The sequence below is a fragment of the Artemia franciscana genome, chromosome 2 (assembly GCF_032884065.1).
Source record: "Artemia franciscana chromosome 2, ASM3288406v1, whole genome shotgun sequence".
Lineage (NCBI taxonomy): Eukaryota > Metazoa > Arthropoda > Branchiopoda > Anostraca > Artemiidae > Artemia > Artemia franciscana.
This window is the reverse complement of record NC_088864.1, coordinates 52908558-52934865: the sequence shown is the minus strand read 5'-3', so window position 1 is coordinate 52934865 and position 26308 is coordinate 52908558. Positions and strand designations below refer to the sequence as shown.

General features: G+C 33.6%; 1 protein-coding gene across 1 annotated transcript in view; it reads right to left on the bottom strand.

The window, feature by feature from the left end:
* LOC136043558 (oxysterol-binding protein 1-like) overlaps window positions 1–25844 on the bottom strand; it is a 109210-nt gene extending 83366 nt beyond the window's left edge. Inside the window, exon 1 of the mRNA XM_065728476.1 lies at window positions 25785–25844. Within this exon, the coding sequence (XP_065584548.1) occupies window positions 25785–25829 (45 nt within the window). The 5' untranslated portion in view covers window positions 25830–25844. The remainder of the gene's footprint in view (window positions 1–25784) is intronic.
* Between the last annotated feature and the right edge of the window lie 464 nt (window positions 25845–26308).

The following is a 26308-nucleotide window of genomic DNA, read 5'->3' as shown; positions in this document are numbered from 1 at the left end:
CCCAAACATGCATTAATTCAAAAACGTTCAGAAATGAAATAAAAAAAACAAACAATTTTTTTAGCTGAAAGTAAGGAGTGACATTAAAACTTAAAACGAACAGAAATTACTCCGTATATGAAAGGGGTTGTCCCCTTCTCAACGCCTCGCTCTTTACGCTAAAGCTTTTAATTGTTTTAAAAAGTAGAATTGTGGCAAAGAGTCAAACTTTAGCGTAACGAGCGAAGGAATGCGGAGGGGACAACTTATTTCATATACGGAGTAATTTCTGTTTGTTTTAAGTTTTAATGTCGCTCCTTACTTTCAGCTAAAAAAATTAGTTTTTTTTTATTTAATAACGGACAGAGAAATTGCATTTTTTCTTTTATGTATTTCAAATCTGATTATATTGCTATTATTTTATCTGTTTCCCATTTAAAATATATTAGCACAAAAATATTTAAAAAATTATATGAAAAGAGCTACAAAAAAACTAATTCGTTAATTTGACTATGTCTTATTATTCTGAAACATAAGCCCGAGCACTAATGTCATTTGCAGTTCATCTGTGTTATTACCAGAATTTTCTCCCTCAAACTAATGAAAGAATATTACATCCAAAAAAGTGATATTTTTACTTTTGGTCATTTAAGAAATGAATCGGTATAAGTGAGAAAACCAGTGACACTGTTTTTAGTTACAACTGTTATTTTCTTTACTTCGTTTAAGCCAAGCACCACTGTAAGGGGAAGCACCATTTACAACGAAAAGTTTTTCAAATAAACTTCCGCAAAGTTACATAATTCTGAATCATTTTGCTCTCTGAGAGCTATCACACTATTTGGCCTAAAACTGTTGCTTCATGCCCCAAAATTACATATTTTTATTTTTTTTTAATTAAGATTTATTTTCTTCTTTTGTCACTGTGCTACTTCATCATGAATAGGTTGTCTAGAACTCTTAGCAATTTAAATATTTTTAGTGGTTCAAGCTCGTCTTTTTAATTAGATTTCGTAGAATATAATAAGAAATCCACCTAAACTGACACCAATAATATTTGATTATCATGTTTTTTGAACATTTCTTTCACCTGTAATAACTTACCATCTAGTTATTTATCAATTTAGAAAAAAAGATACTGCATAATATTGCATATGGAATTAAGCTTATAATTTCTTAATTTCATTTCTTACCTTTTTTATTGAATGCCAGAATTTCCTTTAATTTAAGTTCATACCTTAAAATCTGTGAACTTCCATGTTAACACGCCACTTTGTTAAGGGGCTAAGACTAAGGTGGCCTAACTATTTTCTCTTTTTCTTAATAGTTAATCAAATTTACCTTCATTATTCGAAAAAGTTTTTCTGAGTTTACTATTTTTTAGTTAGATTTCTATAGCTTTAATTCAAGCCAAAAGTGACTAAGCAGAAAGATGTAAATTTCTTCACATTTTAATCCTTATTACTTGAATTGACCGGCTTATCCACTATTTAAGCATAGTTTATATCAAATGGTAGGCTATTAGAGAATTATCTCTGAAGAATGAAAATGCCAGAAAAATTTTTTGAAATCATGGTGCTATACAATACAAGTTAGGGGTACTTATCCAGAAGGGGTCAGCAGGTATCGACTTGCTGATTCTCTGCCTTCGGCTGGGAGTGCAATGTGTTTTTGGGGGTAAATCATTCAACGCTTCTCGTGTTTTCACCCAGATTTCTCCAGGTACCCATTTAGAGCTGGGTCGAATCTTCTTGAGCCTACAGAGTCATATAGCTCAGATTTATATATATATATACATATATATATATATACTAGCTGTTGGGGTGGCGCTTCGCGCCACCCCAACACCTAGTTGGTGGGGGCGCTTCGCGCCCCTCCCCAAGCCCCCCCGCGCGCGTAAGTCGTTACGCGCCATATTAGTTACGCGCCATTGTAGTTGTGTCCCTATGTCCCACCTGTGAATATAGATAGATATATTATATATATGTTTTTAACTACGTAAAACTTGCGAATATACAACATTCTTTGCTGTCCCATTGTCTGTGCATATAAATAGATTGTCAGGTTTACCGACTCTTGAACATGCAACATATAATGGTCCATGGGAAAACAATCCGTATTCAGATCTATACCTCATGATTCTAATGATTACCCTTGAGCTTTGTTGATGGTGATTGCTAATCGAACATTCCCTGTCCCGGTGTCCCGGTCGTCATTTATATCCCCCTGTGCCCCCCGGCGTCCCCGTTGTAGTTGTGTCCCTGTGTCCCGGTCGTCATTTATATTTTTTACTTATGTCCTGGTCATTATGGCTTATGTATGGTCATTTATATTCCCTGTGTCCCGGTCGTCATTTGTATCCCGGTGTCCCGGTCTGTATATACATTCGTTTTTTAGTTTTGTTTTTCTCCTTTATTTTTTTCCTTTTTTATTTTTTTTCTTTTTTAGTTTATTTAGATTTTTAGATTTTTTAGTTTTTTTATTAGTTTTTAGTTTTTTTTTTCTTTTTAGTTTTTTTGTAGTTTTTACCTTCTTTTTAGTTTTTTTAGTTTTTTTTTTACTTATGTCCTGGTCGTCATTTATACTCCCTGTGTCCCGGTGCTTTGTTGATTGCTAATCGAACATTCCTTTTGTCCCGGTCGCTTTCTCTTTGAGTGTCGTCATACCTGGTTGGTGGGGGCGCATCGCGCCCCCCCAAGCCCCCCCGCGCGCGTAAGTCTTTACGCGCCATATTAGTTACGCGCCATTGTAGTTGTGTCCCTATGTCCCACCTGTGAATATAGATAGATATATTATATATATGTTTTTAACTACGTAAAACTTGCGAATATACAACATTCTTTGCTGTCCCATTGTCTGTGCATATAAATAGATTGTCAGGTTTACCGACTCTTGAACATGCAACATATAATGGTCCATGGGAAAACAATCCGTATTCAGATCTATACCTCATGATTCTAATGATTGCCCTTGAGCTTTGTTGATGGTGATTGCTAATCGACCATTCCCTGTCCCGGTGTCCCGGTCGTCATTTATATCCCCCTGTGCCCCCCGGCGTCCCCGTTGTAGTTGTGTCCCTGTGTCCCGGTCGTCATTTATATTTTTTACTTATGTCTTGATCATTATGGCTTATGTATGGTCATTTATATTCCCTGTGTCCCGGTCGTCATTTGTATCCCGGTGTCCCGGTCTGTATATACATTCGTTTTTTAGTTTTGTTTTTCTCCTTTATTTTTTCCTTTTTTATTTTTTTTCTTTTTTAGTTTATTTAGATTTTTAGATTTTTTAGTTTTTTATTAGTTTTTAGGTTTTTTTTTTCTTTTTAGTTTTTTTGTAGTTTTTACCTTCTTTTTAGTTTTTTTAGTTTTTTTTTACTTATGTCCTGGTCGTCATTTATACTCCGTGTCCCGGTGCTTTGTTGATTGCTAATCGAACATTCCTTTTGTCCCGGTCGCTTTCTCTTTGAGTGTCGTCATTTATTTTTTTCTTTTTTAGTTCTTACCTTTTTTAGTTTTTTTTAGTTTTTTAGATGAAAATTTTTTTTAGTTTTTTTTCTTTTTTTTCTTTTTAGTTTTTTATTGGTTTTTACCTTTTTTTTTTAGCTTTTTTAGTTTTTTTTTCGTTTTTTCTTTTTACTTTTTTTTTTAGTTTTTATCTTTTTTATTTTTTTTTTTTATTTTTATTCTTAATTTTATTAGTTTTCTTTTTCTCTTCTATTTTTCAGTTTTTTCCTTTTTTTTAGTTTTTTTTTTTAGTTTTTAGTTTTTTTTAGTTTTTTACCTTTTTTTAGTTTTTTTTAGTTTTTTTAGTTTTTTAGCCTTTTTATTTTTTTTTTATTAGTTTTTAGTTTTTTTGTAGTTTTTGCCTTTTTTTAGTTTTTTCAGTTTTTTTTTTAGTTTTTAGTTTTTTACCTTTTTTAGCCTAAAATTTTATTAGTTTTCTTTTTCTCTTCTATTTTTCAGTTTTTTCCTTTTTTTTAGTTTTTTTTTAGTTTTTAGTTTTTTTTAGTTTTTTTAGTTTTTTAGCCTTTTTGTTTTTTTTTTTATTAGTTTTTAGTTTTTTTGTAGTTTTTGCCTTTTTTTAGTTTTTTACATGACGTCACCTGATCCATCCACAGATCCACACACAGACAACTTATTTTTATATATATGTCTGTGCATATAAATAGATTGTCAGGTTTACCGACTCTTGAACATGCAACATATAATGGTCCATGGGAAAACAATCCGTATTCAGATCTATACCTCATGATTCTAATGATTGCCCTTGAGCTTTGTTGATGGTGATTGCTAATCGACCATTCCCTGTCCCGGTGTCCCGGTCGTCATTTTTATCCCCCTGTGCCCCCCGGCGTCCCCGTTGTAGTTGTATCCCTGTGTCCCGGTCGTCATTTATATTTTTTACTTATGTCCTGATCATTATGGCTTATGTATGGTCATTTATATTCCCTGTGTCCCGGTCGTCATTTGTATCCCGGTGTCCCGGTCTGTATATACATTCGTTTTTTAGTTTTGTTTTTCTCCTTTATTTTTTTCCTTTTTTATTTTTTTTCTTTTTTAGTTTATTTAGATTTATAGATTTTTTAGTTTTTTATTAGTTTTTAGGTTTTTTTTTCTTTTTAGTTTTTTTGTAGTTTTTACCTTCTTTTTAGTTTTTTTAGTTTTTTTTTTTTACTTATGTCCTGGTCGTCATTTATACTCCGTGTCCCGGTGCTTTGTTGATTGCTAATCGAACATTCCTTTTGTCCCGGTCGCTTTCTCTTTGAGTGCCGTCATTTATTTTTTTCTTTTTTAGTTCTTACCTTTTTTAGTTTTTTTTAGTTTTTTAGATGAAAATTTTTTTTAGTTTTTTTCTTTTTTTTCTTTTTAGTTTTTTATTGGTTTTTACCTTTTTTTTTAGCTTTTTTAGTTTTTTTTCGTTTTTCTTTTTACTTTTTTTTTAGTTTTTATCTTTTTTATTTTTTTTTATTTTTATTCTTAATTTTATTAGTTTTCTTTTTCTCTTCTATTTTTCAGTTTTTTCCTTTTTTTTAGTTTTTTTTTTAGTTTTTAGTTTTTTTTAGTTTTTTACCTTTTTTTAGTTTTTTTTAGTTTTTTTAGTTTTTTAGCCTTTTTATTTTTTTTTATTAGTTTTTAGTTTTTTTGTAGTTTTTGCCTTTTTTTAGTTTTTTCAGTTTTTTTTTTAGTTTTTAGTTTTTTACCTTTTTTAGCCTAAAATTTTATTAGTTTTCTTTTTCTCTTCTATTTTTCAGTTTTTTCCTTTTTTTTAGTTTTTTTTTAGTTTTTAGTTTTTTTTAGTTTTTTTAGTTTTTTAGCCTTTTTGTTTTTTTTTATTAGTTTTTAGTTTTTTTGTAGTTTTTGCCTTTTTTTAGTTTTTTCCATGACGTCACCTGATCCATCCACAGATCCACACACAGACAACTTATTATATATATATATATATATATATATATATATATATATATATATATTATATATATATATATATATATATATATATATATATATATATATATATATATATATATATTAACTTCTAAGAAGCCAAAGAATTAAAAAATAACTGGAACACAGCAAATGAGTGGAGCCTTCGAGCTGATTCGGGTAACTTATTACACACAATTTGACTCGTAGTTAAAGGATTAAAATTTGGCCTTACACAAGGAGTAAAAGGAACTTGAATATGATTTTTGGGATTGCAATAATTATAATTTTTCTGATCAAAGGTAAAAGATGGTGAAATAACTGTTTCATCCATTCAATCTTATCTCCGGCATTACTGCTGAGGATGTGCTTGAGGAATAAAAAGCTGTGTTGACTTTTCATTTTAAAAATTAAGCTCGTCTTTCTTTTCATAGATGCTATTCAATGGGCTAATTAGAATATTCAAAATGTGAGATAGTTGTCTAAACTAGTGACATCTGTTTTATCCATTCAATATTATCTTCTGCTTTACTGCTGAGAATGTGCTTGAGGAATAAAAAGCTGTGTTAACCTTTCAGTTTAAAAATTAAGCTCGTTTTTCTTTTTTAGATGCTATTGAATGGGCTAAAACTCCACTTGAAAAGCCCCAAACTTCTTCCTAAGAGAACTATGATGTCATCAAAAAATACAGTTGGCACCATTGTTATTAGTGATGAAATCTTAAAGGGTCAAACCCAAGACACCAATTCCCACTTTTTGTTTCTAAGATTGTATAAACTTGGTGTAAAAGTTGGAAAGATATCCACTATAAGTTATGACATAGACGAGATTGCAAGTGAAGTTAATGACCTTTCTCAACGATTCCAGTATGTAATAACTTCGGGTGGGATCAGACCAACACATGATGACATCACTCTTGAAGGCATAGCAAAAGCTTTTAATAAGAAACTAATACTTTATTGAGAATATTGTAATTTTTTCAAAGACTATGCTTTAGCTAACCGTAATAGTGATGGACAAGAGCTAAGAGCTCATTTGGCACTTGTGACGAGGCGAGAAGAGCTAAGAGCCAAAAGATCATATGGTATGAGCTCTAACAAAATTCTATGAATCAATAGATTGATTTAAAAAGGAAAATAAGAGGCTTAATACCGGTCAAGATTTAAAATAAGAGCTTTGAGTCACAAAGTCCTTCTAAATATCAAAATTCATTAAGATCCGATCACCCAATCGTAAGTTATAAATACCTAATTTTTTCTAATTTTTCCTCTCCCTTTTGCCCCCCAGATGGTCGAATCTGGGAAAACGACTTTATCAAGTCAAATTGTGCAGCTCCCTGACACGCATACCAATTATCATCGCCCTAGCACGTCCAGAACACCGAACTCACCAAATCACTGAACCCCTCCCCCCAACTCCCCCAAAGAGAGCAAATCCAGTACGATTCTGTCAATCACGTATCAAGGACATTTGTTTATTCTATCAACGAATCTTCATCCCGATTCCTCCACTCCAAGTGTTTTTCCAAGATTTCCCCCTCCAACTCCTCCAATATCAAAAGATCTGGTCGGGATTTGAAATAAGAGCTCTGAGACATGAATTCCTTCTAAAAATCAAATTTCATTACGATCCGATCATGAATTCGTAAGATAAAAATACCCCAATTTTCATGTTTTCCAAGAATTCCGGTTTCCCTCTCCTACTCCCCGAATGTCACAGGATCTGTTCGGAATATGAAATTAGAACTTTAAAGCACAAGAGCCTTCTAGATATCAAATTTCATTAAGATCTGGTCACCCTTTCGTAAGTTATACTCAATTTAATAATAATAATAATTCAATAATGATACCTCAATTTTCAAAATTACCCCCCCCCCCTCCCAATTCCACCTAAGAGAGCAGATCCGGTCTAGTTATGTCAGTCACGTATCTTAGACAGGTTTCTATTCTTCCCATCCAGTTTCATCCTGATCTCACCGCTTTAAGTGTTTTCTAAGATTTCCGGTCCCCCCCCCCCAACTGACCCCATTACGCTTGATCCGGTTGAGATTTAAAATAAGATATCTGAGTTACGAGGTGCTTCTAAATATGAAGTTCATGAAGATCCGGTCACTTCTTCTTAAGTTAAAAATATGTCATTTTTTCTTATTTTTCAGAATTAACCCCCCCCCCCCCAAATTGAGTGGATCCATTCCAATTAAGTAAATCACGTATGCAAGACTTCTGCTTATTTTTCCAACCAATTTTCATCCCAATCCCTCCAATCTAAGTGTTTTCCATCATTTTAGGTTTCCCAACCCCAAACTTCTCCCAATGTCACCAGATCCGGTCAGGATTTAAAATAACAGCTTTAAGACACGATATCCTTCTAGATATCAAATTTTATGGAGATCCAATCACCCGTTCGTACGTTAAAAATACCTCATTAAAAAAAAAAAAAATCAGGATTAACCCCCCCCCCCCAACTACTCCAAAGAGATCGGATCCGTTCTGGTTATTTCAATCATGTATCTAGGACTCGTGTTTTTTTCCACCAGGTTTCATCCCGATCCCTCCACTCTAAGTGTTTACCAAGTTTTAGGTTTCCCCCTCCCAACTCCCCCCCAATGTCACCAGATCCAGTCAGGTTTAAAATAAGAACTCTGAGCCACGATATCTTTCTAAATATCAAATTTCATTGAGATCCAATCCGAAATTAGAAGTTCAAGTGCCCTTTTACGTACCTACAAATATTAGAGGGCAACTGAACTCCCTTCAACCCCCTCCCCTTTTGCCCAAAGACCTTCGATAAAATTTTGAGAGTGAAATATTGTTCAGCATATTTTATAAGTTTAATCACTATGCCTCTAGGACAATAAGACCCTCCACAGCCCCTGGGAAAAGGGCAAAGGAAATTTGCCTATTGTCTACATATAGTGTTTGTTATTGGGAAACATACAGTCATATTTCGGGGTAGGGAGGAGATTTTCAGCGGATGGTAATTGGCCCCTGTTTGAGGAAATTAAGAAGTTTATGTTTTCGCTAGAAGAAAGATCACAGAAGTGCGTTAGTTCGATTTTTATTGTTTTTTTTTTTTTCAGGAGTGATGGTATTGAGCCAATGGTCGCAAAAGATCAGGAGAGGTCTCATTCAATCCGAAATTAGAAGCTCAAGTGCCCTATTAAGTAGCTACAAATATTAGAGGGCAACTGAACTCCTTTCAACGCCCCCCTTTTGCCCAAAGACCTTCGATAAAATTTTTAGAGAGAAATATTGTTCAGCATGTTTTAAAAGTTTAATCACTATGCCTCTGGGACAATAAGACCCTCCACAGCCCCTGGGAAAAGGGCAAATGAAATTTGCCTATTGTCTAGAGGATTTTCTGTTGGCAGAGAAGGTACCTGGGGAATTTTCCAGGGAAAATTTTACATGAGAGGAATTTACGGTAATTCATATATGGAATCCGTTTTATTTCTTTTACTGTCTCTTTTTTGACTCAATCTTACACGTGGAGATGATCCAAGGGAACTGCCCAAACGAATTTTTCTGCAGAGATGGAATTGTCTAGGTTAATTTTTTCGTGAGAGGGAGGATTTTCCACGGAAAATCCGTGCAGTGGACATAACCTGAGCCCTAAAGACAAGTAAGGCCTAGACGGAAACAGAGCAGAACTGCTGAAAGTCCTGCATGAACCACTTATAGATCTCTGACAAAAGAGCACACCTGCTACCAAGCAAGAAGGACATTGACTAATTTCATGATGTGAAGCTATAATTGTTTCACAACACAAAAGGGGTCGGACAATAAATGGTAAGAGGGGGGATTTTCCACGGAAAATCCGTGCAGTGGACATATCCTGAGCCCTAAAGACAAGTAAGGCCTAGACAGAAACAGAGCAGAACTGCTGAAAGTCCGGCATGAACCACATATAGATCTCTGAGAAAAGAGCACACCTGCTACCAAGCAAGAAGGACATTTACTAATTTCATGGTGTGAAGCTATAATTGTTTCACAACACAAAAGGGGTCGGACAATAAATGGTAACTACTTTTTATCAACCTAAAAAGCTATACTGCGAAGTTATTACATACTGGAATCGTTGAGAAAGGTCATTAACTTCACTTGCAATCTCGTCTATGTCATCACTTATAGTGGATATCTTTCCAACTTTTACACCAAGTTTATACAATCTTAGAAACAAAAAGTGGGAATTGGTGTCTTGGGTTTGACCCTTTAAGATTTCATCACTAATAACAATGGTGCCAACTGTATTTTTTCATGACATCATAGTTCTCTTAGGAAGAAGTTTGGGGCTTTTCAAGTGGAGTTTTAGCCCATTCAATAGCATCTAAGAAAAGAAAAACGAGCTTAATTTTTAAACTGAAAGGTTAACACAGCTTTTTATTCCTCAAGCACATTCTCAGCAGTAAAGCAGAAGATAATAGTTAATGGATAAAACAGATGTCACTAGTTTAGACAACTATCTCACATTTTGAATATTCTAATTAGCCCATTGAATAGCATCTATGAAAAGAAAGACGAGCTTAATTTTTAAAATGAAAAGTCAACACAGCTTTTTATTCCTCAAGCACATCCTCAGCAGTAATGCCGGAGATAAGATTGAATGGATGAAACAGTTATTTCACCATCTTTTACCTTTGATCAGAAAAATTATAATTATTGCAATCCCAAAAATCATATTCAAGTTCCTTTTACTCCTTGTGTAAGGCCAAATTTTAATCCTTTAACTACGAGTCAAATTGTGTGTAATAAGTTACCCGAATCAGCTCGAAGGCTCCACTCATTTGCTGTGTTCCAGTTATATTTTAATTCTTTGGCTTCTTAGAAGTTAATATATATATATATATATATATATATATATATATATATATATATATATATATATATATATATATATATATATGTATATATATATATATATATTATATATATATATATATATATATATATATATATATATATATATATATATATATATATATATATATATATATATATATATATATGTATATATATATAAGTCTGAGCTATATGACTCTGTAGGCTCAAGAAGATTCGACCCAGCTCTAAATGGGTACCTGGAGAAATCTGGGTGAAAACACGAGAAGCGTTGAATGATTTACCCCCAAAAACACATTGCACTCCCAGCCGAAGGCAGAGAATCAGCAAGTCGATACCTGCTTACCCCTCCTGGATAAGTACCCCTAACTTGTATTGTATAGCACCATGATTTCAAAAAATTTTTCTGGGATTTTCATTCTTCAGAGATAATTCTCTAATAGCCTACCATTTGATATAAACTATGCTTAAATAGCAGATAAGCCGGTCAATTCAAGTAATAAGGATTAAAATGTGAAGAAATTTACATCTTTCTGCTTAGTCATTTTTGGCTTGAATTAAAGCTATAGAAATCTAACTAAAAAATAGTAAACTCAGAAAAACTTTTTCGAATAATGAAGGTAAATTTGATTAACTATTAAGAAAAAGAGAAAATAGTTAGGCCACCTTAGTCTTAGCCCCTTAACAAAGTGGCGTGTTAACATGGAAGTTCACAGATTTTAAGGTATGAACTTAAATTAAAGGAAATTCTGGCATTCAATAAAAAAGGTAAGAAATGAAATTAAGAAATTATAAGCTTAATTCCATATGCAATATTATGCAGTATCTTTTTTTCTAAATTGATAAATAACTAGATGGTAAGTTATTACAGGTGAAAGAAATGTTCAAAAAACATGATAATCAAATATTATTGGTGTTAGTTTAGGTGGATTTCTTATTATATTCTACGAAATCTAATTAAAAAGACGAGCTTGAACCACTAAAAATATTTAAATTGCTAAGAGTTCTAGACAACCTATTCATGATGAAGTAGCACAGTGACAAAAGAAGAAAATAAATCTTAATTAAAAAAAATAAAAATATGTAATTTTGGGGCATGAAGCAACAGTTTTAGGCCAAATAGTGTGATAGCTCTCAGAGAGCAAAATGATTCAGAATTATGTAACTTTGTGGAAATTTATTTGAAAAACTTTCAGTTTTAAATGGTGCTTCCCCTTACAGTGGTGCTTGGCTTAAACGAAGTAAAGAAAATAACAGTTGTAACTAAAAACAGTGTCACTTGTTTTCTCACTTATACCGATTCATTTCTTAAATGACCAAAAGTAAAAATATCACTTTTTTGGATGTAATATTCTTTCATTAGTTTGAGGGAGAAAATTCTGGTAATAACACAGATGAACTGCAAATGACATTAGTGCTCGGGCTTATGTTTCAGAATAATAAGACATAGTCAAATTAACGAATTAGTTTTTTTGTAGCTCTTTCCATATAATTTTTTAAATATTTTTGTGCTAATATATTTTAAATGGGAAACAGATAAAATAATAGCAATATAATCAGATTTGAAATACATAAAAGAAAAAATTGAATTTCTCTGTCCGTTATTAAATAAAAAAAAAAACTAATTTTTTTTAGCTGAAAGTAAGGAGCGACATTAAAACTTAAAACAAACAGAAATTACTCCGTATATGAAATAAGTTATCCCCTCCGCAATCCCTCGCTCGTTTCGCTAAAGTTTGACTCTTTGCCACAATTCTACTTTTTAAAACAATTAAAAGCTTTAGCGTAAAGAGCGAGGCGTTGAGGAGGGGACAACCCCTTTCATATACGGAGTAATTTCTGTTCGTTTTAAGTTTTAATGTCACTCCTTACTTTCAGCTAAAAAAATTGGTTTTTTTTTATTTCATTTCTGAACGTTTTTGAATTAATGCATGTTTGGGTTTGGCTCTCTGCACATAAATTATTAAAATGAAATTTGTATATTAATTCTTTTTTTGGCTAAATGGCTTTCTCTTAGATTTGATCAGACGATTTTGAGAAATAAGGGGTGGAGATGAAGGCCTAGTTGCCCTCCAATTTTTCGGTTACTTAAAAAGGCAACTAGAACTTTTAATATTTAACGAACGTTTTTATTAGTAAAAAATATACGTAACTTGAGAATTAACTTACGTAACAAACTTTCATAACCTTAAATTTTTATTATGTATACGAGGGGGCTTGTACCCTCGTTAATACCTCACTCTTTACACTAAATTGTAAGTTTTGTCCCAATTCTTTAAGAATGACCCCTGAATCAGAAAGGCCGTAGAATAAATAGTTGAAAATACTAAAAATACTTTATTATAAAGAGCAAGGTATTTATCTCCTCCTAAATACCTCGCTCTTTATGCTAAAGTATTTTTAGAACCCCTCTTAGGCGTAATAATCTCTGTTCGTTTTAAGTTTCAATGCTGCTTCTTCCTTTCATTTGAAAAAAAAAACGTTTTCATGTTTATTTTTCATTGTTTTCTTATAGTAATGCTAGAGAATCCTTCGCCCTAGTCATTGAATTTTTCTTCCCCCATGACAGATTCCTCCAAGGAAAGATCCTCCAGCATAGCCCCCTCTCCTCAGCCCCACCCCTAAACAAAATAAAATCCCCCTGAAAACGTCTCTACACTTCCCAATAACCATTACTATATGTAAACACTGGTCAAAGTTTGTAACTTGCAGCCCCTCCCCCAGGGATTGTGGGGGAGTAAGCCATCCCCAAAGACATAGTTATTATGGTTTTTGACTATGCTGAACAAAATGGCTATCTCAAAATTTTGATCCGTTGACGTTGGGAAAAAATGAGCCTGGGAGGGGGCCTAGATGCCCTCAAATTTTTTTGGTCACTTAAAAAGGGCACTAGAACTTTTCATTTTCGTTCCAATGAACCCTATTGCGACATTCTAGGACCATTTGGTCGATACGATGACCCCTGGAAAAAAAATAAAAAATAAAATAAACACGCACCCGTGATTTGTCTTCTGGCAAAAAATACAAAATTCCACATTTTTGTAGAAATGAGTTTGAAACTTCTACAGTAGGGTTCTCTGATACACTGAATCTGATGGTGTAATTTTCGTTCAGATCCTACGACTTGTAGGGGGTGTTTCCCCCTATTTTCCTAAATAAGGCAAATTTTCTCAGGCTCGTAACTTTTGATGGGTAAAACTAAACTTGATGAAACTTATATATTTAAAATCAGCATTAAAATGCGATTCTTTTGATGTAGGTTTTGATATCAAAATTCAATATTTTAGAGTTTTGGTTACTATTGAGCCGGGTCGCTCCTTAATACAGTTCGTTACCACGAATATGTTACGGTGAAAGACGAAAATTTGGTAAATTTCAACCTTCACTGGTGGACGTCAGAAATTATTTCTTATCTGTTTGGATTCATTCAGATTTGGCAATCAGATTTGTCAGTCTTATGCAAAGTTTAATTATAAAACTTAAAAGTTAGATTAGGTTAAATTAGGTTATTAATATCAGAAACGGGTTAGAAACCTAACCTAGCCTGTCACAATCTAATTTGCATAAAATTCACAATGCTGACTGGTTAAGCTGACTAAATCCAAGCAGAAAAAGGAATTTCGGACATTCACCGGTGAATGTTGACATTTTCCAATATCGGTCATCCACGGTCTCCACGAGGGTGCTCGATAAATCAGAAATAGTTGTTGTCTTTATTGATGTATCGGTAAGAAATTACGAATAAATTCATTAAGTTGGTTTTTTGGACCATTTGCTATTTTTTACAGAAAAAGAAATTGGGCTTGGCAATTGCGGCTTTAAATATTCACAGCTGTTGTTTTATTGTACTTTTGTCGTTCGTCTTTGTTTTCTAAAACAAAACCATATTTGTTTTCGCTATTGTTTGTATTTTATCTAATAAAGTTTCCATCTTTAAAATCGACATGCCAAGTAGCGTGTGAAACCTCATTACAATTTTTTTTTTGCTCCATAACTCCATATATATATATATATATATATATATATATATATATATATATATATATATATATATATATATATATATATATACTATTAGGTTAGTTTCAAACTTGTATCTATTATTTTATGATTTCGTGACTTTATCCTTAAAATGAAGGGATCAAGAGAACCGTTGAATTTGGCCTCCTGGGAATTCATTTCTCAGTTGGTATTCTTATGATTCCCAACTTGATTTGACACTGTCTCTTTGCTTTAGAAAGATGAAACTAATTTTTAGTTTTTTTCTATAATAATTTCGGTGGTTGTCAATATTTTAGAAACATTTTAGAAAATTTAGAAAAATATTGGAAATATTTAAAAGTAAACTAGTTTTGTTAGTAAGCTAAAACATGTCACAACCACTCATAAGAACCTATAAGCGTTTTAATATCTCGTTCCTATGTCTCAGGTTTTTTATTTATTTATGCGCTCCCCAGGCTCTAATATATGCTCCCAAGAGGTTCTCCTGTTCGTCTTCGTCGAAAATAAAGTGGCGGGTACGTAGACAAATTTGTTTGAAAACTGACTATATATTAACAATTTTCTTTTTTCTTTATCACGTTGTAAATAAAATAAAAACGAATATTTTGTTGTCTATATAAATCAATTAATTTAGAAGTTAGTTTAGCGGTTATAATATATTTAGCAGTGTTACGCAAAAGCTTCTCGGGTTCAACTTTTAGTAAATCAATTTTCAATAAATACGGTATCGGGAATATGGGAAATTATAATCGCTTTCATTGTCTATTATTGTGATTAAGTAGTATTTAGTATACTACTAAATATTCATATAGAATCTAAACTCATTCTCATACATCAAGTAGTTTTTCAAAGATTCAGGAATATTAAAGCTACTTACGTCATCAAGTTTGTTAGCAAGATCTATATGCTTTCTGATAACTTTCCGGGATATGGATTTCAGCGTAATTGGCTCTTTAAAGAAGTTAAAATCGATAAAGTTGTACAATCGACCAAACCATATTTTCTTTCGTGCTTCGTCCAAAAAAGGATCTTGTAAGAAAATTCCTAGTATTATTTCGTACTCATCTCTTGTTATAATGGGATGATAAACTGCTCTGTTTTCTAGAATATATTCAAATACTGCCATGTTTTTCTTGAATGAATGTCTGCAATTCTTGGATGGAAATATTGGATGGTTTGGATGTTTCTTTAAGCAGATAGCTCTATGTAAAGCAAAGGAAATAGCCGTCTTCTTCATGGAAGTAAAACGATTAATATTGGCATCATTTAAAACTACTTGCTTCAAACACCATATTTTCTTTCGTGCATCGTGGAAAAAAGGATCTTGTAAGAAAATTTCTAGTATTATTTCGTACTCATCTCTTGTTATAATGGGATGATAAACTGCTCTGTTTTCTAGAATATATTCAACTACTGCCATGTTTTTCTTGAATGAATGTAGGCAATTCTTGGATGGACACATTGGATGGTTTGGATGTTTTTTTAAGTAGTTAGCTTCATGTAAAGCAAGGGAAATAGCCGTCTTCTTCCTGGAAGTTAGACAATTAATATTGGCACCATTTAAAACTAATTGCTTGAAAACATCTAGATTACCCTTTAAAGCAGCATTATGTAGTGCTGTTTTACCGAACCCATCCCTCAAACTATGGTCTGCTCCATTTTTTAGGAGATATTTTGCCACACATGTTTCATTATATAATATAGCTAAATGTAAGGGCGTTTCATTATATCTTTTATCAGATATTTCAGAAGTTAAACAATTTACATCTGCTCCATATGATACTAATATCTGACAAACATCTTGACTGCCCTCCTCAGCAGCATAATGTAGTGCTGTTTTACCGTGATGATCCTTCAAACTATGGTCTGCTCCTTTTTTTAGGAGATATATCGTCATACATCTTTTATCACAAAAAGCATCTACATTTGCTTCTTCCTCATATGTTAGTAGTACAACACAAATATCTGGGTTGCCCTTAACAGTAATATGTAATGCTGTTTCACCCCAATCGTCCTTACTACAAGGGATAGTTCCATTTACTAAGATATACTCAATCACAGATTTGTTGTGTCCATCTATACTATCATATTGCATAGTATTTTCCTTAGAATTTCTTACAAAATATTCACATGAAGTTTTTAACTTCATTTTAACTTCATTCAAGTAAAGTTTTGAACCAGAACATTCTGTGCATCTGATAATCTTGTTTTGATCAAAGATTGAATCAATTCTCATCATTATTGCTCATGAATTTTTGAAGGCTTCAACTGTATAATGTGTAAATTGTCTATACGTTCTTCTCTATGTAAAAGATTTTTTTTTTCAAAGAACAATAAATTTTGCGACAGATGAGTAAAAATGCTTTTAAGGAATATTCAATTTTTATGCATTACTTAAGAAGATCAATATACTGAAAAAAATGGTTTCTAATAAGAAATACTGCGAAGGCTGAGAAATACATAATGACGTTATCCAAATTGTTTTAGTATTAAACTGAGTTGTGTATTAAACAAATTTAAATCAGTTTCAAATGGCAGTTCTCCCTGACGATTTTAAGCTCTCCAGGTTGGCAGATCGTCGTAGAAAATTAATAGTTTTAAGTCAAATTTTATATGTTTTTTTCAGTTTTTACGTCAAAATTAGCATCGATATTTCCAAGTATCTCAAAGATTTGGTGCCACAGAAACAAGAAAGTTTCTGATACTCCATGATGTAGAATTATTTTCTCAATCTTTGACGAAGTTTGTTTAGATAAAACCTAAGCTCATCCTCATACATCAAGTAGCATTCAAACGTTCCGGGATATTCAACCTACTTAAGTTCGTCATTAAAATTGATACATTCTCAGATGGCATCCTAGAAAATTGATTTGGGATTTGCTTTAATTATGAGCACTCGTTAATATCTGTTCCTTTTTTTTTTTTGTTTTACAGTGAATTGAGATGACATTCTAGGTGACACTCAGCTACGACAAAACGATGATTAGAGAAAGAGGTGTAAAAGCAGCTAGTTTCCAGCAAGGCTGGAAAAGAGCTATTTTATTCGCGAAAGTTGAATAATAAATTTTGGTAACATCCTAATTTATTAACTGGCAAATATTAAAAAAATTACCTTCTGCAGCATCATAAAATAATGTTGTTCTACCGGAACAATTCTTCAAACTAGGGTCTGCTGTTTTTTTAATGTTTGCCAAGAACTCACCCGCGCAAAAAAGTCTCTGGGGTGCAAATTCGAAATAAACAACCTAAGATTTATATTCTTTTCTAAATTTTTGAAATTGTGTCCTTATCAAAATAAAAGGATATTAGAATTGGTAGAACGTTACTTGCTTATATATAATGCACATAAGTAGTGTTAGGTTTCTAGCTACGGAGAGTGCAACCTTATTTGGGCGCTAAATCTTCCATAAGCTAAGGACAGGACACCTTATTTGGGAACAATAACTTGCCTATACCACACTAAAGCATTGTCCTACATAAAAAAAAACAACAAAGAGAGAAAACTCTATGAAAAGACAATAAACGAGACCACCCAGTAGATTGAACCGATGAAATACTAAAACAACGAGGATGTTTCGCTTGTGCGCAAATTAAGTGTCATCAGCATAAATAAAACAATGAAAAAACTAAAATGAACCAAAAAATAAAAAAAACACCAAAATTGATAAAATACAATTTTTGCAGCTGATCAACATAGGAAACAGAAGCTATTAGAGTTATTTCGATGAGAATACAAAAGCAACTAATTTGACCTACATAAATACAAACATACCCAGAGAGATATTTAACAATTTTAGATGAATGACCTTAACCTGCCTATCCCTGTCAGAACTTGATTAGTAAATATATGATTTTCACTGAATAAAAGCAATGTCCAGCTATTGGACGTTGTCGCTTTCTGTGTCTCTTTGAATCATAGATAACTTCGAAGACCACACTTCCTTTTAAGAGATTAATTGTCCGGCCGAAAAGCTTGGCTCAACAGTTAACAACACTAGATCCTCACACGTTGGATGCTAGATGAAGACGTAAAAAATATGGGGCTAGGTACTTCATAAGTCTTTGTCATCATGGTATTGTATCGGATTAACGACGCTTCTTGACTACTAAGGTCCCTGCCACGGCCCTACAATGCATTCCTGCGGCATGATTCGATCTCTGGGTCCCATATTACCAAGCTAAGGTCAAATCCACTGTGCCACCACAGGACTTTGTCATCATGGTATATACCAGAAGTTGGGTTTTGTATTTTAATGAAATTTGGTGAGATGTAAGATCTAATGCTGCAACAATGGCTTTTTGAGTTTAGGGACTGATTTCAGCTCTTTTGTGGAGGCTAGGGGTGTTCATAGATCCAAGTCATCAAAATGATAGCAAGAATTTTTGTCACATCTTAGCAATACTTAGTCAGAAATAAAACTTGATGGGTTCTTTGTACAATTTTCAAGCCAGGGACTTGTTTGACATCTGTGGTAGGGAGGACGGGTGATTAATCTATTTTTGTCTAGACATCTTTCAGAAAGGGATTTTCAGATCTCAACAAAACTCAAAGAGGAGTAAAGACTAGTGTCATCACAGTAGTCTTTGAAAGTCGGATTGAAGAGTTTGTTCTAAACTTTGTTGGGGCAGGATTTGCATCCTGGATTTTTTTTATCAGATCATCGACTAAAAGGGCCACTGAATCACAATCAAGCTAGGTTGAAAGCTAAATTTGGTACCTGACTTGTGCTATTTAGTGTCAAGTAATAGCTGAAGCCTGGAAAAAGTATCCCTACTCTTTTGAATAGAATATCCACAATAAATGGTTGGCATTACTCATCAAAACATATCGGAAGTAGAAGCTGATGAGCTGTCCTGATAATGTCCTTATGGGGTCTGTGACTAATCTCACATTTCGCATCATAGTGCTGGAAAAAAAATGCAAATCTGAATATTACCAGAAATTTTGATTTGGAATCAATATACAAGTGTTGGTTTCTTACGGAATAAATATAAACTTTCTCTTTCTTCCAAAAAAGGGGGTTGTTTCAGAAAAATCATTCTCTTGGTGTATTTAGCTAAAAATACTGTCCAAATTAATTTACTATAATAGAAGTGCGAGAAAAAGTGCCATAAAATAACCATAAAAATGTCAAAGCTGTATCTTGTTTCTTATAAGCTGTGCATTTAAATAAATCAAATTTGGAATTTTTTGTTCTTAGTCTTGTTTAGCTAGCTAGTTTGAGTCAACTTTCAGGTATTTCTTAGTAGCAGAGGTCAACAATGCAAATACCTGAACTCTTCAATATTTTTGGATCCAAGATATGTTTATTCTGGATAAGTTTATTACCTGTCCTCACCTGCATTACTGCAGGTGAGGACAGGGCTCTTTGTATATGGTATATGCTTTGTATATGGTATATGGTATATGCTTTTTATATACTCTTTGTATATACTTTTTATTTTGATTATGAATATACCACCATTTACTGCATCACAGTTTTAACCACTGTATTCGTATTTTGGTACACAATGAGCTCTAAAGAGGGCACTTTTAACCATCTAAATAGCCTAGTTTTATCTATATTTTATAGTTTAGCTCAGCTAGATTTATTTAAAGCTTTATTCCCTGCAAAAATTTATCAATAATATTAAGAATTAAAAGCGCAAGACATAAAATTTATTTAAGCCCACACAAAAACATCAAAAAGACAGTAAAAATTCGTTCATCACCTCGTCATATCCTAAATTTTCTTGACATTCTGAGCGTGTCTTATTTGAATTATCAGACGAAGTTTGTTTGTTTGTTTGATATCGGCCTCCCTCTGTGAGCTGACTTTTTATTATTGGGCCATTCTGAAGAGAATAAAATAAGTGCCTGTGTATCTGCCGGCTTTTCAAAAATAAGATATAACTAACAGCGAGATTCAAATATTACCAAGACTTCAGCTGATACCTTAGCCATTTTTAATAGGATTTATCGATTCCGGGTAAAAGAATGAGTAAAAATTTTGCTGTTTAAGCCGGTGAAAATTTTCAGTCAAGCTGTTGAAAATTAAAATTTTCATTAAAAATTTCATATAAAATTTCCAATCTTTGTGTGCTTAAAAAAAAAGTCTAAATATTTCAGTTTAATATCTAGAAGCCTTTACCAACAGAAATAATATATATATATATATATATATATATATATATATATATATATATATATATATATATATATATATATATATATATATATGTATGTATGTATATATATATATATACATATATATATATATATATATATATATATATATATATATATATATATATATATATATATATATATATATATATATGTATATATATAAAGAGAGAGAGAGAGAGAGAGAGGTATATTTTCTGAGCTCTAACGGCAAACCGAAGGAATTGGACTCGTATTGTGGGGCTGCAGGTGAAATATAGAGATGAGACACAGCTATATATCATACCACATAATGGATATAAAGATGGAAAAAAAAATTAATTAAGGCCAAGAGGAAAGCCAATACTCCGTATAGAATAATAGGAGATATCTTATATACAAAAGAGACATGGGAAAGTAAAAAAAAATGCCTCAACTCAAGAAGAGCCTCGTTAATAAAGCACAATTATCTTTGGCCTAAGCAGGAAAACGGTGATGTTTTAGTGCCTTACGAGATAGATGCAAAGGGCTTTGAATGTATTGCTACATCTTTTGTTGTGAATGACTTCAAAGCTTGGGAAGATGGCACATGCATCCAGGCTGTGCCATGGAAATCATAGACAAACCTACTTCCTGTAGGCAATACAAGACTTTTGACATTAATAAGCCGTTTACTTGTAATTCTTATTTTGGAAGGGCTAGATACTTGAAGAGGCAGGCGATCACTTTAGGTGAAGGGTGTTGGCAAGATTCAATAGCTTCCCATGAGCTTGGACATGCTCTTGGCCTAGATCAAGCACCAGAGGATAGATAGAGATAAATATTTGATGGTTATCAAAATGAACATCAAAAGCAACCGCGACGAAGACTTTAAAAGGCGAAACGATAGAGTTTTTGGAGTTCCTAACAATTTTTTGTCAGGCATGTATTACCCATATAATTCATTTTCAAAGAGTAAAGAGACAAACATGCCTACTATGCTTCCTCGAGATCCTACGTTACAATATCTGTTGATGGAAAAACATGGTGTTAGTATTTATGATAAACTTGTCCTTAATTATGGCTATGGGTGCATTGAAACCTGGAGAAAGAAGCGCACTACTAAGAACTATTGCCAAAATTATGGATATAAAGGGCCAAATTATACATGTGTTTTTTCCCCAGAGGCTCATGGTGCATCATGTGAGAAATTACTTTTCTACCCTCTCCCATTTTATCCACCATCACCTTGCGATGGTCATATTACAGAAACAGGAATTTATAGCTGTGTAAAGAGCAACAAAACGTTATCTGCATCTGATGGGTCCGGCCACCTACCTGCCACTTTGCAGTGGCTACTATAATGGATTTCAAAGTCAACACTTTAGCTTATCCTTAGTACAGTAACAGTTTAGATCATCCTTGTTTTAATGAGAACTTTAGTGTAAGGACCGCCAGTTTGTAAGAACCAGATGATGAAATTAAATGTGGGACTAAAATAAGACCAGGAGCTTCTTTCATTGGTAAGCCTGACTTAGTTCTTGATTATCAGTCAAAATTGAAGTCCAGAGTCTGTCAAGGTCATATAACATTCAGCATTGTATTTAAAAGATACCCGGTTTTTGAACCGAAGTATCAACCGCGTAAAACATGCCCATATATTAAGAATGAACATGGATCAGTAATTCTTCTTTCCTCTTTATCGTTGGCTTCAAAAATGTGTAAATCTCAGATCAGATTTCCAGGAGCTGAGCAAGTGCGTATTTCCACTCGGAAATTTAATGTAAATTCCTCTAGGAAACTTTGTCGCAATGCATTTCTTTACATAAAAATTGCATCTGGACAAAAGATTAGGCAGTGTAATGTTGAGTACTTCAATCACCTTTTTCATAGAAATGAAGTATTTGTGCATTACAAAAACGATTTTGGTTACGGATCCAGAAAATTTGAAATTGTTCTTAATCCCACAGAAGGATAGTTCAAGTTCAAGTGCAAGTTCTGTTTATTTTCATAAAATAACAATAATAAAAACAATATACCAAAGGGCTCAATGGCCCGTTATTTGGGAAACGGCATACAATAAATAAAGAATCATAAAAACTTGTCATAAACGTACTAAACAACATCTAAATATAAATATGTAAGGAAAAAAAATCAACTCACCGGCAGTGCCCACGAAACAGCGACCTTCACATCACCCGATAATAAAATACAAATTAAAATTCTCGCGACATCGTGGATACAACACCAACAAAACAACAACCCCAAAAACAGGAAAAAAAATAAACCATAAGAAACATTTAATAAGAAGCCTTTAATAAGAAACTTTTCATTTTTCTCTTAAGGGAGCCAAGTGTTCGTGACTGCTGGATCTCAGCAGGAACCAAGTTCCAAGCACGTCCCACAGTCACAGCCAGGCCGAAGTCTGAACGAACCGAAGGACAAGTTGGAATCATCACATCCTCCTGGTTACGAACGATATATACATTTACTTCCCCTACTAGTTTAGGCAGTCCCCAAAAACAAAATGGGAGATCTCCCTGAAAATATTGATATGCCAACGAAGATAGAGATAAAACATAGATATCTTAAATTTTGAGGAGGTCAATAGGAGTGTGTGTGGCCGACTGGAGAATTCTTGCCGCTTTCTCATAAGGATTGTGAATAGGAGCAAGTACCGAGGGAAATGTGGACATCCACACAGACGAACAGTAACATATATAAGGGTAAATCAGAGAAAAGTATAAAAGACGGAGCATAGGGAAAGGGAATAAGCGCTTTAATTTTCGGATGATCCCAAGTCCACGGGAAATTTTCACTCTTATTATTTGAACATGCCACTTAAATGACAAAGGTTCATCCAAACGAACTCCCAGCAATCGCACATATCGATCCAGGGTACGACTTATGGGGCCTCTTGGTGTATGAAGCTCAGTAATTGTCGAGCAGCTCACACCTTTACGAGAAAAAATAAGAAGGTAGGACTTTTTTACATTTAAAGTTAGTTGATTTATGTCAAACAAAAAGAGTATTTTCTCAGTCATTGCTTGAAGCTTTAGAATAAGGGATGATTCATCCGGAGCTGCAGCACCTAAAGTAGTGTCATCTGCAAATGCTTTTAATTCTTCTTAACTATTAGGTGTGAACACCAACGTACTCTGAGAGTAAGATTTGTGATACAATCCACAGCAAACATTGTTCATTGGGGTGTTAAAAAGTCGGTAGAGATCGTTCACATATATAAGGAAGAGGGTTGGCCCAAGAATAGAACCTTTGGGTACTCCGTATTCAATTGGAACTTTTTCGTCTGTAACTTCTGTGGCGATAGATCTGTCAGTTAGGTATGACGAGAACCAAGACAATGCTTGCCCACGGACACCAAAACGACAAAGTTTACCAATGAGAATCTTATGTGTAAGGCTGTCAAAAGCTTCCTTTACATCAAGAAAAATGGCCGCAGGAATAAGATTTAAATCTAAAGATCGTCGTATAAACTGAAGAAGTCTATTACAAGCATGTTCTGTAGAATACTTTGCACGAAACCCAAACTGATGCTGATGGAGAAAAATTAGCTTCAAGAAATCTCACCAGACGTTGGAGCATTGCTCTTTCAAATATCTTAGAGAACACTGACAGAAGAGAGATCGGTCTGTAGTTCCCAAAATCCTTTCTGTCACCTCCTTTAAAGAGAGCTATAACACGAGCAAAGTTAAGACGTTGGGGAAATACTCCTAGTTCAAATGACCTATTAATCACTTTACTTTAGCTTTATGTTTAATTACTTTAGCAGAAATTTGGTCGAAACCTGCAGAAGAATTCTTTAAAGACAGAACAATATTTCTAATTTCCTGCACCGTAACCTCCCCAAGAACCATTGATTTCAAGCACGAGGGACCTAAGAACTGCTTCCAAGACTGTGACACAGAGGAATAAGAAATGCTATTAGCAGTTTTTCCCCCTATCTCCGCAAAGAATTTATTCATATGATCTCGATTTGGCCTTTTTCTGTTACAAGTTGATCGTCTACTATGAGAGACTTAGGGAGATCTTCTGGTTTCATGGACGGCCGACTAACTTCCTTAATCACGTCCCGCGTCTTTTTATATTTTTACCGCAATCAACAAATCTTTTTGTAAAATATACTGTTTTAGCTCTGCGAATAATTGATTTCAGAAATTTACGGTACAAATTAAATGCTTCTAACTTGGCCTTATTTAGCCTTTTTTGTACTCCTTCCAAAGGTTCTGCTTCCTATTTATTGATTTTAGGACTCCGAATGTTAACCATGGAGCTACAGGTGTTGATCTTTTTGATCGAGGATATTTTAAAGGAGCTTTTAGACAATAAGACGTGAATTTTTCCTTAACAGTGTCATAAAACTGGCCAAATATGTCATTATAATTGCATAAACTAATATTTTCTGGTAAAGAAAAGTCCCATTTATATGTACCAAGATCTTTTTTCAGTCTATCCAGCTCTACTGGTGAGCAGCAAAATCTCGGTTTATCCTGGGGGACTAATCTTTGTGGATTTTGGAGGAATTGAAACGGGGCTGAAACTGGCAAATGATCGGAAATGTCAAAAAGTAATACTTCATTCCTAATGGAGTGTAGCGATGAAGAAATATTGTCAATTAATGTTGCTGACTGGTTTGAAATCCTTGTCGGTATGTTTATACAAGGAGCCAATCCGTACGAAATTAGTAAAGACAAGAGATTAGAAGCCTGCCTAGACGACGATTTCGTAAGGTCAAGGTTAAAGTCACCCATCAATATATCTTCATATTTTTCGACAAGAACTTTGCTAAGAACGTCATCTAATGTTTCAAGAAATTCAGTCACAGATCCGCTTGGAGAACGATATTTTTCGCCAATTATTACCCTTTTCTTAGCGTTAATTGGGATTTCAATAAAAAGTGACTCAAATATTTTTTCATTATTTGTGCATACATCATGTCTTAATACAGCCTGAAAATTATTTTGGATGTAAAATCCGAGTCCAACTTCTTTGCCCATCTTAGGGTTAAGAAAAATCGACATATAACCGGGGATATCCAAAAGTACCTGTTTGTTCTCATTCAAAAATGTTTCACAGAGAGCGATAATTGCTGGGCACGAATCCCTACATAAAAATTGAATATCGTCGAATGAAGAATTTAGGCCCTGAATGTTAAGATGTACGACCGGAAAAACATCGCCCCACCGAGCTCCGGAGCCCCAAAATCTCAGCTCCTCCACAAACACGCTATCAATAATATTCACAAAATTTTCATCAAAACTCGTATTGGGGGCTTTACCAACCAGATTATTTGTAATTTCCTTAAAATTAACTCTCTTAATTTCATTATCATTTAATCTCTTTAATGTTATGTTGGCTTTAATCCCCAACGAAGAATCAAAATTAACCATAATTACTTACCGATACAGGTGATCGAGAGTCATGCTGTAATCGCGTGAACACCATTGACTTCAACTGCTTAACATTCCCAAGTAAAAAGGCTAAGACACAAATTTGATTATTTTGATCTGAAACCAAAAAAAAAAAAAATTACAAGTAAAATAGCACAGGAAGGTGTAAACACTGAGGGAAAAGAATGAAAAATAAAAGGGAAAAATACAATAAGACTAACAACAATAAAGAACAGCACATTTTTTTGATTTATAATATATAGAGTGGAAGCGAGCACTCGCTAATGATCATGTGTCAGAATCAAAATCTGCATTGGCCAAGGGGGAAACTAGGGTAAACGGGTCGTAGCATGTGTCATCAACCTTGATCCAGTTGGAACTAGGAGTCTTTTTGGATTCTAGCCATAATCTAGTCCCTTTTTGAACCACCTTGGTTTGAAACACTTTATCGGAGGGAACTTTACAATTTCTTAAATTATAAGCCGTACTCAGAAGCTCTTTCCGACGTTTAGCCAATTCGAATGGAAGGTCTCT